General features: G+C 43.6%; 1 protein-coding gene across 1 annotated transcript in view; it reads right to left on the bottom strand.

The window, feature by feature from the left end:
• Positions 1-17,925, bottom strand: part of ELAPOR1 (endosome-lysosome associated apoptosis and autophagy regulator 1) — a 266,746-nt gene that overhangs the window by 112,304 nt on the left and 136,517 nt on the right. The window contains exons 11-14 of the mRNA XM_073666607.1: positions 12,552-12,642; positions 12,361-12,466; positions 7,848-7,988; positions 4,605-4,859 (exon numbers count right to left, since the gene is read on the bottom strand). Coding sequence (XP_073522708.1) covers positions 4,605-4,859; positions 7,848-7,988; positions 12,361-12,466; positions 12,552-12,642 — 593 coding nt within the window. The remainder of the gene's footprint in view (positions 1-4,604; positions 4,860-7,847; positions 7,989-12,360; positions 12,467-12,551; positions 12,643-17,925) is intronic.

Genomic DNA, 17,925 nt, shown 5'->3' with positions numbered 1-17,925 from the left:
AAAACTTTGAGAACTCCACCAAGATGGTGAGCGGCGATGACGACATAATTAGCATCACCATCACGCTTCTCTGTCTTCCGAAACGCTCTCTGCTCACAATTAAAGAGGATGAATTGCAGGCGGAGCACGATGAGATGGAGCAAGGAACCATACAGGGTGATTACACACAGCCCAGCATCATCTCATCCCAACGTGGATTGGGTGACAATGAGGAAGATGAGTAGGTGGAGGAAGAATAGGAGCTAGTTTCTGTCATACAGTCTGTTCAGCGTGGATGGCCTGAGCATTGTCAGTTGTCCTCTTGGTGAGGACACGGAAATCTTGCCTATTAGCAGTCTGGCACACATGGCTGATTTTATTTTACACTGCTTTTCCCATGACCCTCGCGTTGTCCAAATTTTGACTGTCAGTCATTACTGGTTGGTGACACTTTTAGACTCACGCTGCAAGAACTTTCTGTCTCTTATTCCCTTGCAGGACAGGCCTAATAAAATGGTGCAGTACGAGAAGGCCCTTGTTACAGAATGATTAAAAAAATCCCATCTGAAAACGCTGGCGGCAGAGGTCACAGTTCGTTGGACAACCAAGGAGTAGTGGCGAAAGACACACAAATATAATCCAGCAGAGGCAGGGGAACACTGTCAAAGTTCTGGGACAGTTTTCTCAGACCCTGCCATCGCACAGGCCCTGAGGCATGGGGTACTCTCACAAGGAGTGAAAAGTTCCGGAAGATGGTGAGGGAGTACCTTGCCGACCGTACAAACTTCCTCCTTGATTCCTCTGTGCCTTATAATTATTGGGTATTCAAGCTGGATACGTGGCATGAACTGGCTCTCTACGCCTTGGAGGTCCTGGCCTGCCCTGCCGCTAGCGTTTTGTCAGAGCGGGTTTTTACTGCCGCCGGTGGAATTATAACAGATAGGCGCATTCGCCTGTCAACTGAAAATGCTGACAGGCTGACTCTCATAAAGATGAACAAGGGCTGGATAGGGCCAGACTTCTCAACACCACTGAATGATAGCAGCGTAACAAACTCAAATACAGTGTTTTTTTGGGGAAGGTCTAACTCTATTGCCATGCACCTCTGTATTCACACCCAGGCATGGGTATACGCTTCCTGATTTTGTCCATTTGCTCTTGTCCTCCTCCTCCATATCACCACCATATCTACGTCTCTTGCAAAGGGCATTGGAGTGCCTCAAAATTTTTGGCAGCCCTTGCAGTCACTGCCTACGCAATAACAGTATAGGAGACCCACTCTTTAATAATGGGAACAACAAAGCATAGCCGACTGCTGGCCCTTTAAGAATACTAAGGCTGTAAAAGTAGTGTTTGCGACTTTCACAATCCCTCCTTCATAAATGAAACAGGATGTGTCTGATGATGTTTCACACATCACATGGCCAGAAAAAGTTGTAAAATGTTAAAATGACATTTACTGGTGAATTTATTTTTCACTGTTGAAAGAAATGCAAAAGTGCAAAAAAGCATTAAAATGCTATGTGTGAACATAGCCTAAGGTGTGGAGGAGCATTTTTGTTTTTGGTTATTTATTTTGCCTTAAATACAAGTCATTACCCTGGAAAGGATGTTCCTGGACATATTTCCCAGGAAATTCCATTTTGGTTTTCGTTTTTATATGTTTTATTGTGAGTCCGTAAAAGTGGCGTAATACCTCTGACAACATTGTTGACAGCAGTGAGCTGGGAGCCATAAATGCCTCCAAGGGTCTTCCCCATGCTGTTCTCATGTCATTTGAGCACTGTTCCCATCGATTTGGGCAATTTTTTAGCCCCTCTGCAGACTGCCGGGGGGAGTTGCCTGAAAAATGCTAGACTTTCCCATAGACTTACATTGGGCTCGTTACGCGGACAGAGCACTCGAGCATTCCAATTTGCTGGACCTGAGCAAGGAGTACCCCAGCATTTTAGTGCTCGCTCATCACTACTCCCTACTTGAGTTTGCATCGGGTACACGGGACTCGAGCATGTCACTCTAGCACCTGTGATACATGGTGCATACCCATGTACCCGATGCAAACTCAAGTAGCGAGCACTTGCGCTCAAGACTAAACTAATGACAACTTATTCAATATGATGACCTAATGTTATCAAATTCTGTGTCATACCTCTGGGTTCAAAATGTTCACTATACTCCTTGATAAAATCCTTGAGGGGTCTATTTTCCAAAATGGGGTTACTTGTGGGGGGTTTCCACTGTTTAGGCACATCAGGGGCTCTCCAAACGCGGCATGGTGTCCGCTCTCGATTTCAGCCAATTTTGTGTTCAAAAAGTAACACAGTGCTCCTTCCCTTCTAAACCCTGTCGTGCGCCCAAACAGTGTTTTTACAACACATATGGGTTATCTGCGTACTCAGGAGAAATTGCACAACAAACTGCATGGTACAATTTCTCCTGTTACCCTTATGAAAATGCAAAATTGGGGAAAAATGTGAAAACTGTATTTTTATGGCTCAATGTTATAAACTTCTGTTTAGCACCTGGGGGTTCAAAGTGCTCACTACACATCTAGACAAGTTCCCCGAGGGGTCTAGTTTCCAAAATGGTGTCACTTGTGGGGTTTTCCACTGTTTAGGCACATCAGGGTCTCTCCAAACGCAACATGGAGTCCACTAATTAGCAAATTTTACTTTCAAAAAGTCAAATGGTGCTCTTTCCCTTCCAAACCCTGCCGTGTGCCCAAACAGTAGTTTTCCCCACATATGGGGTATTGGCGTGCTCAGGAGAAATTGCACAATAAATTTCGGGGTCCATTTTTTCCTGTTACCAATGTGAAAATAAAAAAAATTGGGTCTAAAAGGAACATTTTTGTGAAATAAGTTAAATGTTCATTTTTTACTTCCACATTCCAAAAATTCCTGTGAAGCACCTGAAGGGTTAATAAACTTCTTGAATGTGGTTTTGAGCACCTTGAGGGGTGCAGGTTTTAGAATGGTGTCACTTTTGGGTATTTTCTGTTGTAAAAGCCCCTCAAAGTCACTTCCAATGTGATGTGGTTCCCTAAAACAATTTGTTGGAAAAATGAGAAATCGCTGGTCAACTTTTAACTCTTATAACTTCCTAATAAAAAAAAAAGTTGGTTCCTAACTTGTGCTGATGTAAAGTAGACATGTGGGAAATGTTATTTATTTTTTTAACTATTTTGTGTGACATATCTCTCTGATTTAAGGGCATGAAAATTCAAATTTTGAAAATTGAGAAATTTTCTCCAAATTTCAAATTTTTTCACAAATAAACGCAAGTCATACTCATTTTGTTTCTTGTAGGTTTTTATATATGAAAATAACAATGGTACTTGACAATACCAAGACAACCTGTGGAAGGCCAAGACGACTCTTTGGTGATTCACCTGTTGTATGCATGCATGCAAATGCATGAGAATCTATGGATTAGCCAGAATTTAATAGAAATACTTATGAGGACATTTCACCAGTTTGAGCTTTTTAAACTGGCCCCATCATGAAATAGTGGCTGCAGAGCTGAGTAAAATGTATTTTTTCATTTCTCCTCTCCATTACAGAGATACTAGTTTGTAATGTTATTTTTTGATTTATGTTAAGTTCATCTAGGCATTACCAGAGATTTGTCTCTGGAGGTGTGCACTTCTTCCCCTACATGAAGTTGACCAATCATAAGCAGACAGTGTCATGTAAGGGAGAAGAGAACACACCCTCCTCACTTAACTCCGTTCTGCTGTGTGTTCACAGCAGCAGAGATATGGATCATTACAAACCCTTAAATATCTCATCTTATAGTGCTGTCAGCTCTCACCCTCCCACCACATGGAATCAATCAGCAGCACCGTCCCTGGCAAAATAGTACTACAGAATGCACTCTACATCCCAGTAGATTATGTTCTCAGTGACCGCACCAAAGCCAGATTAGTCCATCTGACTACCAGAGAGAAACATGTGGTTCATCAATCCAGACAACACATTTTCACTGTTCTGGAGTCCACTGATGGCATACTTTGCAGAACTCCAGCCAACATTTGGCATTATGGATTGTCATCTTCAGATTGTGTGCAGTAGTTCGACAAATTAAAACCCACTTAATAAAACTGCCTGTGAACAGGTCTTGTGAAACATACTTGAACCCTGTAGTGAGCGATGAAACAGAGGATAAGTTTCACACACCACATGCGTAAATGCCAGTAAATGCCAAAAAGACATTTTAGGAATACCACAGGTGCGTAGGGATATGTTCGGCATATGCACCATGCGCCTTCTTGGTGCATACACCAAAAGTGAAATAGAACTGAAGTATGAACAGAACCTAACCAGGGCAGATCAGAAATTTCACAAAGTGACATGTAGCAAAGGTGAAATCCTATAACAGTGCCACATCTAAAGTCAGTAAGCTCTTCAGTACGACCCACACTACAACTACTAATCATTATTAAATGTTTATCTATGGAGATTACACTGGCATGTGCTTGATTTTATGCACTTGTTTGCTATGGGCATAGCTCATACATCAGGACTTGATTACAAATGGTGTCCAAATACTTTATGAAACATACTGCCCCTATACATTTTCATTTTTTTTTCCCTTTTCATTTATTGTTGATATTTGTTACTTACATCATTGTTCTTAGTTCCTGGGCTACATTCAGTACAGGATTCTTCTCCAAAAATTAAATGAGATGGCAGGTAAGTATTCTTTGGGCAAGAAATGCAGCTGCTTGTTTTCTTGTCTATGTAATGACCAGAAGGACAGGAGATACACTGAGAGTCAGTGCCCAGGGCACATGGCTGACACCAGGATGCAACCCCGTCCTTTACATTAGTAATGTTAATGGAATATATTTTTGCCATGTCTGCTGTATATTTGCGGCCCTGGATACAAAAAAAAAAAAAAAAATAGTTAAGGGTTTATAACAACTTTCTGATGTAAAAACACAGTAGCTGCACAAGTTTCTCTATCCTTGCTAAATCAACTTGGTGTTGGAGTCCTCATTACAGGAATGGCTCCCCCTTTGCCTGCTTCCTCTATCTACAGGCTCTTCAATGTCTAGCTCAGAATACCCTGTGAACTTCATCATTATAGCTAGAAATAAGAACGGTCAGCCTTTACGTTCCATTACAAAGCACCACACGTGCATCAGCAGTGTTTCAGGTGTGCCGAACATCTATGAAAAAAATATACAAAATCACGTCAACAGATTCTAAACATTACAAGTTTATGCTCAAAAACGACAACTCTGCCCTTCACTAAGTCAACCAAGTCTCTTATAGGATGTCAGTTTTTGCCACGCTAGCAATAATCATCTTTTCTTACTAAGCAAGTGTATAAGAGTAGAGGTCTATTGGAGTGGTTTATTTTGGTGAACACAAAAAGATCAGATTGTTGAAATCCAGCTGATCATTATCGCTTCCATCAGGGGAGAGTCAGGAAGCTTCCTCATGGACATTATATGGTTTCCTGGTCCCTATGAAATCAGCAAGTTCAGTCAATATTCTGTTCATCTAAAGTGTTTGGTCAGATTTAGTCCTTGAGTGGAAGTGCCTAAACCGAATCTCTGGGTTTAAGACATTGCTTAGCATTTTAGCAATTGACCTAGTGACAGGAGAAGTCTCTAGGTTCCTATTTTCACTCTATTACCTCCATTTATGATTCTGGTAATGCAGCAAAGCTCAGGATTCTCTGCCTGAGTTATTGAATCTGACGCTTACTGTCTGGCTCTCAGACTAGATCTCCTGTTGTAATTACCTGGTTACTGCATAACGCCCCTACTTCGGTGGAGGTTGAAGTGTCATCTCTCACTTCCCCAATTATAATTAGTTACTCTCTTTCCCATTTAATCTCATATGTTCAATGTGAAGTCCTACTTCAATGGAGGTTGAAGTGTCAGCTCTTTCTCACTTCCCCAGTTATAATTAATCTCATATGTTCAATGTGAGGGTGATATATCCTCTTTGTGAATGAGAAAAAAAAAAAAAAAAGGACTCTTACTATATTCTACCGAACAGTGAATAGGCACAAACAGGCCATGTTTTTCCAAATCTGAGCACAGGCCTCCAGTTTGCCATATAGAATCAAATTCTTCCTCACAATTGGCAACTCCCAGAGAAGAGAATCTTATCAAATTTTGAGCAAAAAATGACATGTATTTCAAAAACATTTTATAATTCTATCTACTGTAACTTTTTATGGTTTTCCATAATGGATAGGCCCCTCTTGAAAAACAGTTTTCCCATACTTCGTCATTTTTAAATTGGAGGAGGTTTATGAACAGATCTGGCTACATGTCCTTCCATAAACTGAAATTTTGATAACAGGAACTCTATGCGGTTTTGAAGCGTGCATTAACAGAAAAAAAGAGAAAAACATGTGATGCTTATACATTCGTGTCACAAAACCAACATATTTGTTAATGTAAAGGACATATTGATATTCATGCTATGACAACTCCATTTTGTCTGCTTGCTTCAAAATCATGTTATTATACTCTTTGCATAACATACATTCTTTCCTTCTTTCCTCTTGATTCACAAGCAACTTTCCCACACTAACCTTTTCTCTCAGGAACATTCTATGAGACACCCTGCTCCCGTTATCTGACTAGTCTGAGCCGGGATGTATAACCTTGTAAATTTCCATCATGCGCCGAACTAATGATGATATATGACCATATGTGTGTTTCCGTAATAATTGCACTAACATTGGCCTAAGCCTGTAGTACGGCTGTAGATGATTGGCTATTGATATACTCAAAGCAATATAAAATGCTAAGTAGAAATAAACAGGATTAGAGATTCTCTGAATCCTCCCATACAGAGCACTGTCTCCGTTTGGTTTTCTGTGGATTGCGCAATCAACCTTATAACAAAATAATTTGACACTCACTTGGTCAACCGTGCAGGATCATTACTGCCCTCCGTCAACATTAATATAAAGATAAATTGGCCAACACCATGACGTCACCACGGGTCCAGCAAGTACACCGCGGGACGCCAAGGAGAGAGGACGCGGCCGGGAGGAGACCGGAGAGGTGAGTATATAGGTTTTTTTTAATTTTTAACTTTTTTATTTATTTTTTTCACCGCGTGGTAGCCGGGATGAAGAGGAGTTGTAGTCTCCTCTTCATCCCGGGTACCACACGCACCACGATTATGCCGCAAATTCGTGGCCATTGAATTTAATTGAAACGCAGCAAATCCACATATACCTGCGGGTTTGCTGCATTTCAATGTTCCTCAATGGCCGTGAATTTGTGGCGTAATCGCGGTAGAAATAGTCATGCTGCGTTTTGCAACGCAATGCGAATTTGGCGCGCTAATTAGCGCATCATGTGCACAGCACATCCGAATTCACATTGCTTTGCATGGCAGACGGTTTTAGAAGAGTTTTCGCGGCCGTAAAAACGCTACAAAAATGCTACGTGGGCACATGGCCTAACAGTCATTACTCTGTAGTGAGAGGAGCAAGCAAAATAAAAAGTTTTATTCTACTCTAGGGTGCCTATTACATTGTGTGTCCAGTTCTACATTAAAAATTTGACAAAAGATCCTCTTTAAAGGTCGTGGTTCTTTGGCTTCTACAGTTGAGGTTTAACAGTAGTTCCATCTCTTTAAATCAGTGACGAACAATTCTAAAAAATTCTGAATTGTTTAATTACTTACCATCCTTTTACCATTTCAAAATGGTACATTTAAACGCCACCCTGATACCACCTAGCAATGCCCCCAAAACACTTACAGAAATCATAAACCTGCCACTTCTGTATCTTAAACTGTAAAAAAATCACAGCAAAAGCAGAATAAGTCAGAAAAGTACAAGTATGCATAATAAGCAGGCAAAACTAATCCAGACTGCTTACTTACCCCATCGGTTCGAACACCGGTTCTTTGGAATGCCCAAGAAAAGGTAGTGTTTGCATTACTCTTCAAATGATGGGAATATGACTGCTTATCTCTAGTGCCATTCCAGCTTTCTATCAGTGAACTTACTTCCATATTTATGGCCTAAGAATTAAAATAAAAAAATAAAGGAGTTCCACATAACATAACTACATATTGTGATGGGCAAATAAGCAGAAACTGTATTAATATAAACAGTTGTGCTCAAAAGTTCACATACCTCGGCAGAATTTTTCCTTTCTTGGCCTTGTTTCAGAGAATATGAATGATAACCCAAAAAAATTTTCTCCACTCATGGTTATTGGTTGGGTGAAGCCATTTATTGTCAAACTACTGTGTTTTCTCTTTTTAAATCTTAATGACAACCAAAAACATCCAAATGACCCTGATCAAAAGTTCATATACCCCAGTTCTTAATACCGTGAATTGCCCCCTCTAACATCAATGACAGCTTGAAGTCTTTTGTGGTAGTTGTGGATGAGGTTCTTTATTTTCTCAGATGGTAAAGCTGCCCATTCTTCTTGGCAAAAAGCCTCCAGTTCCTGTAAATTCCTGGGCTGTCTAGCATGAACTGCACGCTTGAGATCTTCCCAGAGTGGCTCAATGATATTGAGGTCAGGAGACAGATAGCCACTCCAGAACCTACACTTTGTTCTGCTGTAGCCAATGACAGGTCGACTTGGCCTTGTGTTTTGGATCGTTATCATGATGAAACGTCCAAGTACGTCCCATGCGCAGCTTCCGGACTGATGAGTGCAAATTTGCCTCCAGTATTTGCTGATAGGGGGAACCATGTAGTGGGTGAGGGTGGAGGAGGTACATCTAGTTTACACTTAATATTTCATATTTAATAAACAGCCATCTGGGCTCGTGGTTCTTTGATTGTGATCTCCATCCCTGACTGTGGCTTCTGGGTGAACCTGCAGCGGATGGAGACACGGCCCTCGTACGCTGGCCTTGGGCCGAGGGGCAGGTTGGAGTAAACAAATGTCTCAAACCCGGTCAAGGACCACGACCAAGAAGGCCTGGAGCTTAGGAGTGTAGCTCCACCACAAAAGGATCCCAGGGGGATGCAGACGGAGCGGTATACGCCACCTGTCCTCACTATTCTGGCCTAGTCAGAGGGATTCCGGCTGCAAGAGGGATACCGCCCCCGACACCTGACTTTGCTACTCTACGTCCTAGTCAGGGAAGCCCGGCAGGTCCTGAGGATCCCACCGGGTAAAGCACGGAGAGGAGCTGCCACCCCTACCCTTTTCTGGGCGTAGTCCAGAGGGAGACCCGGCCTATCTACACACACACACACACACAGACAGGAAAGGACTCAGACTCTGGTGCGGGGTCCTGATTAAGCACTTGAATTACTCGGGGGTTGTCGGACCCCCGTCCCTGGTGACCGCAGAACTCCGTGAGGAGCAGGGAGAAGCCTTGCAGCTGTACTCTCCACCGTGAGTAAAAACCCTGGAAGTCAACCCCTATGGCCTCCGGACTCTATTTCTGCACTGCACCGCACTACGCAGCACCAGACCTCCTACACTACAACTCCTTCTATCCTTGTCTCTGCCCCGAGGCCCTGCTCCGCCTGTGGGGAGTAGTATCAACGACGGCTACCACAACATCCCGCCTCGGAGGACTGCAGCAGCGCTGGTGGCCTTCACCAGGTACCATAGGTGGCGTAGTCGATAGCAACCACTCAACCCTGATAGCCCGTACCACCCTTTTTAATGTGACGGCCCTGGGCACGGAACGGGTCCAGGCCACGGCTGCACCCCACCAAGACATAGGACCCGGCTACGAGTAATCCCCCATCTTCCCAGGGTTCGGGCTGTGAGCGTCACATACATTGAAAGGGATAAGCAAGAATAGAACTGGGAGTCAAACAATGCTCTTAAGTAAAATGGAAACCTTCACAATAAGATCAACCCTCGACAAACACATATGGACATGCAGGTCTTTGAAAGACAAACCCATCAACATCTTCTATCTGTTGCTGCATTCCTGAGAAATTAGTGTTTTACTTCATATGCAAATAAGGGATTATGACCTCTGGGTGTGACAGATCACTTGAGCCTATGTCTTCTAAGGTTGTTAACCCTTCCAGCACCAGCCTCTTTAGGCTGACTGCAGACACTGGTCTTCTTCATCAGGACCTTACTGCATATGCACCACCCTGGGGAATGACGACGCTTGCACTTGACCTCAGGCAGGGAAGTCCGATCACTGGAAAAAAGAGTCAGTCACTGGCCAGAGGAAAGAAGCAGGCGGGGTATAGTGAAGCGAGGCAGGAGAGCTGGAAGTGCAGTCTCAGCTCTGCTGAACTTGCAGCTCATTTGTATAAAAAAATGATTCGTTTTTGAAAATGGAAACGGTTCTAAAAGAAAGGTATGGATTTAATCAACATTAGAGCAACTTTATATAGAGAATATTCGCTTTGGGTATAAAAACCTGATGGCAGATTCTATTTAAAGGGAATCTGTTGCTAGGTTTTTGCTATGCAATCTAAAGTGGTACCACTGTAAACGTACTGACCCGAAGAATAAAGCTACCTTATCAATTTTACTACACGCGAACGGTATAAAAAAATAAAAAATAAAAAAATTCCTGAATTGTTGGTTTTTGTTTATTCTGCCTTCCAAAAATCGGAATAGAAAGCGATCAAAAATGTCACATGCCTGAAAATGGCACCAATAAAAACGTCAACTTGTCCCGCAAAAAACAAGCCATCACATGACTGTCAGCTAAAAATATGGAAAATTATTGCTCTCAAAATATGGCGATGCAAAAACTAGTCCTTGCAAGAAAAATTGTTTTTTAATGTGTGACAGCTGTCAATTATAAAAACCAAATATGAATCTGGTATCGCTGTAATCCAACCGACCCGAAGAGTAAAGTTGTCTAATCACTTACACCGCACGAAAAAAGGCGTAAAAAATAAACGTTAGGGTTGCGATAGGGCCAGGGCCAGCCTTGCGATAGGGCCAGGGCCAGCCTTGCGATAGGGCCAGGGCCAGCCTTGCGATAAGGTTGTGTTGGGATTGGGATTTTATCAAAAGTAAAGAAAAAAATGATGACGATATGGCGACTAGTGTTGAGCACCAGGGCTCGCTACTTGAGTTTGCATCGGGTGCTCAGATATGCACCGAGTATAGCGGGTGCTCGAGTGACATGCTCGAGTCTCTGCCCCATATGTGACAGTGGTGCTCCGAGTATAGCGGGTGATAGAATCTCCGCCCCATATGCTTCGCGGCCAAAAAAAACTTGAAAGGATTGCATGCCATGCATGAGGGATCCCCGTATGTTTTCTTTGGGTGTCTAAACTGTGAAACATGCAGGGCGAGGACTCGAGCATGTCACTTGAGCACCCGTGATACATGGTGCATACCTGAGTACCCGATGCAAACTCAAGTAGCGAGCACTTACACTCAAGACTAATGACAACTTATTCAATATGATGACCTAATGTTATCAAATTCTGTCCTCTGGGTTCAAAATGTTCACTATACCCCTTGATAAAATCCTTGAAGGGTCTAGTTTTCCAAAATGGGGTTACTTGTAGGGGGTTTCCACTATTTAGGCGCATCAGGGGCTCCCCAAACGTGACACGGCATCTGCTCTCGATTCCAGCCAATTTTGCGCTCAAAAAGTCACCCAGTGCTCCTTCCCTTCTGAACCCTGACGTGCGTCCAAACAGTGTATTTTCCCGACATATGGGGTATTGGTGTACTCAGAAGAATTTGTACAACAGTTTTTGAGGTCCATTTTCTCCTCTTACCCTTGTGAAAATAAAAAAATTGAGGCTAAAAGATCATTTTTGTGGAGAAAGTTAGATTTTTTTATTTTATGTGGAAAACTTAAATGTTCATTTTTTTCTCCCACATTCCAAAAATTTCTGTGAAGCACCTGAAGGGTTAATAAACTTCTTGAATGTGGTTTTGAGCACCTTGAGGGGTGCAGTTTTTAGAATGGTGTCACTTTTGGGTATTTTCTGTCCTAAAAGCCCCTAAAAGTCACTTCAAATGAGATGTGGTCCCTAAAAAAATAGTTTTGTAAATTTTGTTGGAAAAATAAGAAAATCGCTGGTCAACCCTTATAACTTCCTAACATAAAAAATTTTGGTTCCACAATTGCACTGATGTAAAGTAGACATGTGGGAAATGTTATTTATTAACTATTTTGTGTGACATATCTCTCTGATTTAAGGAAATGAAAATTCAAAGTTTGAAAATTGCTACATTTTCGCCAAATTTTCGATTCTTTCACAAATAAGCGCCACTCATATCAAAGAAAATTTTACCACTGTCATGAAGTACAATATGTCACGAAAAAACAAACAGTCTCAGAATCAGGCGGATCCGTTGAAGCGTTCCAGAGTAATTACCTCATAAAGTGACAGTGGTCAGAATTGTAAAAATTGTCTTGGTCATTAACGTGCAAACCACCCTCGGGGGTAAAGGGGTTAATGGAATACATAACATACCTTCATAAAGAAAAGCTGGCAGTTCACTGAACATTTCATATCAAACACAAATGTAATCTGTGACACATCACTACTTTCTCCACCTTCGGTTAATTGCTGTGGGGAACTGAAGAAAACAGGGAAAGAAAATTAGAAAATGAAAGGCTAATAAAAGTTGTTTTTTTTTTATAATCTGGGCTATCTAAAGTTACCTGAAGGCAGGAATGTTCATTGTGAGTATCATATAATCATTATCTGAAGATCCGCCAGATGTGTATATATAATCTCCAGCCACTTCCCACCCTGTAAAACAAAAAGTTAAATGTTTGCCTTCTAATGGAAATTCCTACCCTGTAAGGATGGTTACAAAGTTTCTTAGATTTGCTTGTACTTTTCATAAAGTTTTCCTGTCAGTGAGACAAACTCGACCAAAGCATTGGTAATGACTCGCCCAGGTGGATATGGGGGGCTCGGTACCCTGGCCTTTACCTTCTTGGGATGTCACGGCAGTCGGCTCCCGGGCCCGTACCCTGGGGTCACTCTTTAAAAGGGGTTTGATAACAGTTTTGCCTCGTGACGCCACCTGTGGTTCCTGGTAATAGGTACCAGCCCTGCTGCAGACCTCCGGGGGTGATGGGATGGCAGCTGGGATGTTTCTGCTCCCCACAGGCAGAGTGGGCCCCCGGGGCAGGGTTGATGGAAGGGATGCAGGTGAGAAATGGCCCGGTCGGGTCAGGGGGAATGACGGACACGCACACAGGGGATTCGCTTCAGTACCTTTACTGGTTTAACGGCAGGTATGGTCCAGGGTACCTAGTAGGAAGGGTGCACTTCTGGACTCTCCCCAGTGAGCGGGTATTAGGCTTCCTGGTCCGTTTCTTCCTCTCTCTAAAGCTTCTGGCCAGCCTGGAACTAGGCCTAGCTTCTATGCTGTTTCACTCTCTCACCTGTCTGCTTGGTAATAGAACTTTTCTCTGGCTACCACTATCCCTGGATGCGGGGGCCTTCGTGGTTCCTAGTTCTGTAAAATGATGATAGCTTCAGGTTGACCAGGGGTCTGGAATCCTCCTGGTATGCCAATTGTCCCTACTGGGTGTAGAGGACCCTGTAGGCGCGGACCTGGTGTCCGGCTTCTGTCCTGGGGTGAGCTTTAGATGCTCCTCCTCTGCCCCCTCAACTCCTCTCTCCTTGCCTCCGGCCACACTCAGGGCCCTCAACACACAGCAGCTCACGTGCTGCTTCTTCACTGGTCTCTGTGCCAGCACACTCTCTGCCTGCCTAACTCCACCCTCCGTATATATATCCCTAACAGGCTCCCTCTGGTGGTATGAGGTGGAAGGGTGGAGGTGTCTGTTATGTAATGAGGGCCTCTTGTGGAGAAGTCCGTCCATGCACCCTTTTGGGTCCTGTGGTACCTGTGGGTAGCAGGGTGCCACAGTAACACTAGGCCTGGGTATAAGGTGTTTTCACTTGTGTCCTAGAAAACACAGATATATATTTTAAAGCTAGCTATGAAAGCAGCCTCGGCCATTGTCAGCTGGTTTTCACATTTCTGACAGCCTGATTTGGGTCACATCAGCACCAAAGCAGGTCAGCGCCAAAGCAGGTCTGCAAATAGAAGCTCCTCTGCAGCGAGTAAGCATGAGGTTTTTGGAAGAGAGGAGGGCACGGTAGTAAGAATATTGTCATGAAGGCATTGTGGTTGTCGTGAAGACATTGACAGCATTGTGTTTGTTACAAAGGAAGCAAGGTTCAAATGTGAAGGATCTACAGTAGTCTCAATGGAGGAGTTTGATCTAAGGAGTGGACTTCGTTCAGCAAACTCTGCACAGTTGGTAGCAAACTTAGACCTCATATAGATGCCTATAATCAGTTAAACAATAGAAAACAAGCTGGTTTTCAGCAGTATTTGGTCAGTATATCAGTTTTCACCATCAGGATTTTCTCATTTGCAAAAAAAAAAAAAAAAATTGTGAAAGGTTTCCTAGTCATTGCAATGTTAAAAATCAGACAGCACACACATGGCATCTGTGTACAGTCTGAGATTTTCATGCATCCATGTCTGTTTTTTATCAGAATCATGGATCAAAATCAAGCATATGGCTCTGTGTTGTAAACAGCACCACAGACTATTATGAGCACATGAAAACCATGCACAATCATAGGCGGATTATAATGAGGGCAATCTGGGCTACCGCCCGGGGCTCCCGGGGGCCCATGGCCAGATTGCCCTCATTATAATATGTGCGGCGCCGCGGCACATACCTGCAGTCAAAGGCGGGAGGGCCAAGGACCGCTACCCCAGCAGCAGCGCAGGGCCGCTGCTTCTTCTTTGGCGGGGCCAGCACTGCACCTGTTAACTTCCCTGTGTGCTTGTGCTGGCTCGGCCGCGTCACAGCTAGGAGACACGGCCCTGTACGCGGCCATGTCTGCTAGTATGACATCACGCAGTGCGCGCTGCACTGCTGCACCGGAGAGGAGCTGGAGGACTGGAGCCAGGGGATGGTGTGTGTGTGTGTGTGTGTGTGAGAGTGTGAGAGAGTGTGAGTGTGAGAGAGTGTGAGTGTGAGAGAGTGTGAGTGTGAGAGAGTGTGAGTGTGAGAGAGTGTGAGTGTGTGTGTGTGTATGTGTGTATATGTGTGAGTGAGTGAGTGTGTGCAGATATCATTGTGTGATGTCTGTTTATATGTATTTTTGTGTTTCAAATGTGTTTATGCTTATGCGTGTATGCATAATGTCTGTATATGTTTGTGTGTGTGCGCGACTGCATGCGGCCTCCACCTGTCTCTGGGGGGGGGCGCCGTGCGGCCTCCCGCAGTGTATAGATGGGTACATGCGGCCTCCCAAAGTGTATAGATGGGTATGTGCGGCCTCCCGCAGTGTATAGATGGGTACGTGCGGCCTCCCGCAGTGTATAGATGAACACGTTCGGCCTCCCGCAGTGTATAGATGAATACGTGCAGCCTCCTGCTGTGTATAGATGGCTACCTGCGACCTCCTGCTGTGTATAGATGGCTAAGTGCGGCCTCCCGCTGTGTATAGATGGCTACGTGCAGCCTCCTGCTGTGTATAGATAGCTATGTGCGGCCTCCTGCTGTGTACAGATGGCTACGTGTGCTCAATATTCAGTCATACAATTAATGTAAGCCTATGTGCCCACGATGCAGAAATGCTCCGGATTTTTTTTTGAGTGTTTCTCCATCTCCCTGGCAGAAAAAACGCATGCGGATTGTACATGCATTTTTCCTGCCAGGGACAAGTGGATGTGAAGCGTTCTTCACATGCATTTCTGCATGCAGGTTGTCAAGCGCTTTCCAAGCGATTTTGGCATCACTTGGAAAGTCCTTGACAACTTGGTCACACTATATAAATCCATGCAATGGGCATGGATTTATATAGTGTGACCGTAAAATAATGGTTAAAAAATAAATATATACTTACCTTCTGATGGCCTGCCGATGTCAGCGGTCTCGTGACCCGTCACATGACTAAATGACGTCCTTTAGTCTACCGTGAGCTGCCGGCAATCCAGGACGCATCGGATAAAGACACCGGGGGCCATGAGAAGATAAGTATAATATTTATTTTTAATTTTATTCTTTTTTTTACAGGTTCTATGGTACCCGGGTCCGGAGGAGAGTCTCCTGTCCTCCACACCCGGGTACCATCCGCACATTGAAACGCATGGAATCCTCATGTACAGATGCAGTGATGCGGATTTCATGCGTTCCAATGCAACTCAATGGCGGCGAAATCGCCGTGCTTCCGCAAAATAATTGGTAGTGCTGCGGATTTTTCTGCAATGATAATCCGCAGCGGAAATTTCCGCAGCATGTGCACAGCACATGCGGATTATCATTGGGGAACATGGAAGACCTTCTACCAAGCGTTTAAGCGGAATTGCCGCTGCGGAAACGCTTAACGCATAGTGGGCACACAGCCTAAAACAAATTATTATAATTAATATATTAATATTGTGTCAAATTAATTTCACGTGAACTATCACAATCTATCACAGGGGATCATGTGACATGTGTGTGGCGGGGAGGCCCGCGCCTTCTAAACTGCTCGGGGCCCTTGCTACTCTTAATCCACCCCTGTGTACAATATATACACACATCTAGCTATTAAACCCACCAGGTTGGCGAGCATTTTTATAGGTATATTATTAATTTTATACTATTTTTTTGAAGACACTGTATGCAAATTCGTAAATATAGTGTCTTCAATAAAATTTTATTTAAGTAATGTACTTCAACAGTGATGGTAAACCTTTTATAGTTTGAGTGTCCAACTGCAAACCAAAACCCATTTATTTATCACAAAGTGCCAACACAGCAATTTAACCTGAATACTGAGGTTTTAGTTTAGCAAAAACAACTCACAGAGAGCAGGCGGGGGCAGCAGAGAGCAGGCGGGGGCAGCAGAGAGCAGCAGAGAGCAGGGGTACCAGACTGCAGATATAAAAGGAATATGCGCCTCCATCCTGCCTGCGCTGCTGTTGTTCAATACATAGAAAAATAAATAAATGCTCCTACTCCCCTTTCCCCCACTCCTCTGCAGTGCATTGTCGTCTTTTGAAGCCAGCATCCGAGGACACACATCCAGCTGAAGTAGGAAATGGTATTGGCGGTTGTACTACAGCGCCATTTTATTGAAGATAATAAAATGGCGCTGTAGTGTGGTATGTGCACACGCTGACTCCGGCAAAGTCTAATAGCTGTGCAAAATCTACACGTGGATTTTACAGAAGTTTTGTATTAAAAAGTGTGAGACGTGCACCAGTCACATTATTCACATGCATAAATTCTACTGCGAAATTGAAAGTCTGCAGCATCCCTTTAAAGGGAACCTGTCACCAGAAATAATGCTGTTAACCTGCAGGTTAACAATGTTATTATGCTGCCCAGCACTTGCACACAGCTGAATGCAGTGGGGGAGAAAATTAACTTTATTCCCCTCACCAGCATTCAGTTTCAGTTATGGGGGAGGGCACTACAGGTTCAGTCACCGCTCTGAGTATACAAAGTGACAGCTGTAACCACGCCCCATAAGAATAAAGTTCATTTTCTCCCCGCAGCATTCGGCTGTGTGCAGGTGCCGGGCAGCATAATAACACTATTAACCTGCAGATTAACCGCAAATCTGCAAGTTAACAGCGTTATTTCTGGTGACAGGTTCCCTTTAATCCCTCAAAGCAAAAATCAGCTACACATGAATAAGATTCAAGACCAGAAGTGGTGGTGCACTTTAGTATGATTTAGGCTGGCTTCACACACCTGAAACAGACTATTCTATCATCAGGAGAGACCCAGCTCCACCATTGTATTTGCAATATGGTGGCAGCAGCAGTGATTCAGCATAACATCAATTATATAGTGTATCTGACAGCTGCTGAATTTCAATTACACTTTTTTTATTCAGCATCTTGAAACAAGCAAGCAAACAATATTGCTGTAAAAAAATATACTGCACTGATTCATTGCACATCCATGTTATTCATTTAATTTGACATTTGTACACTACACTAGAGGAGGGCAAAGTGCGGCCCATTGGACAGACTGACACAGCCAGAAGACCAGATGG

This window comes from Phyllobates terribilis, unplaced genomic scaffold (genome assembly GCF_046119375.1).
Source record: "Phyllobates terribilis strain yellow unplaced genomic scaffold, ASM4611937v1 Scaffold_2__4_contigs__length_985480577, whole genome shotgun sequence".
Lineage (NCBI taxonomy): Eukaryota > Metazoa > Chordata > Amphibia > Anura > Dendrobatidae > Phyllobates > Phyllobates terribilis.
This window is presented reverse-complemented; position numbering and strand designations above follow the sequence as displayed.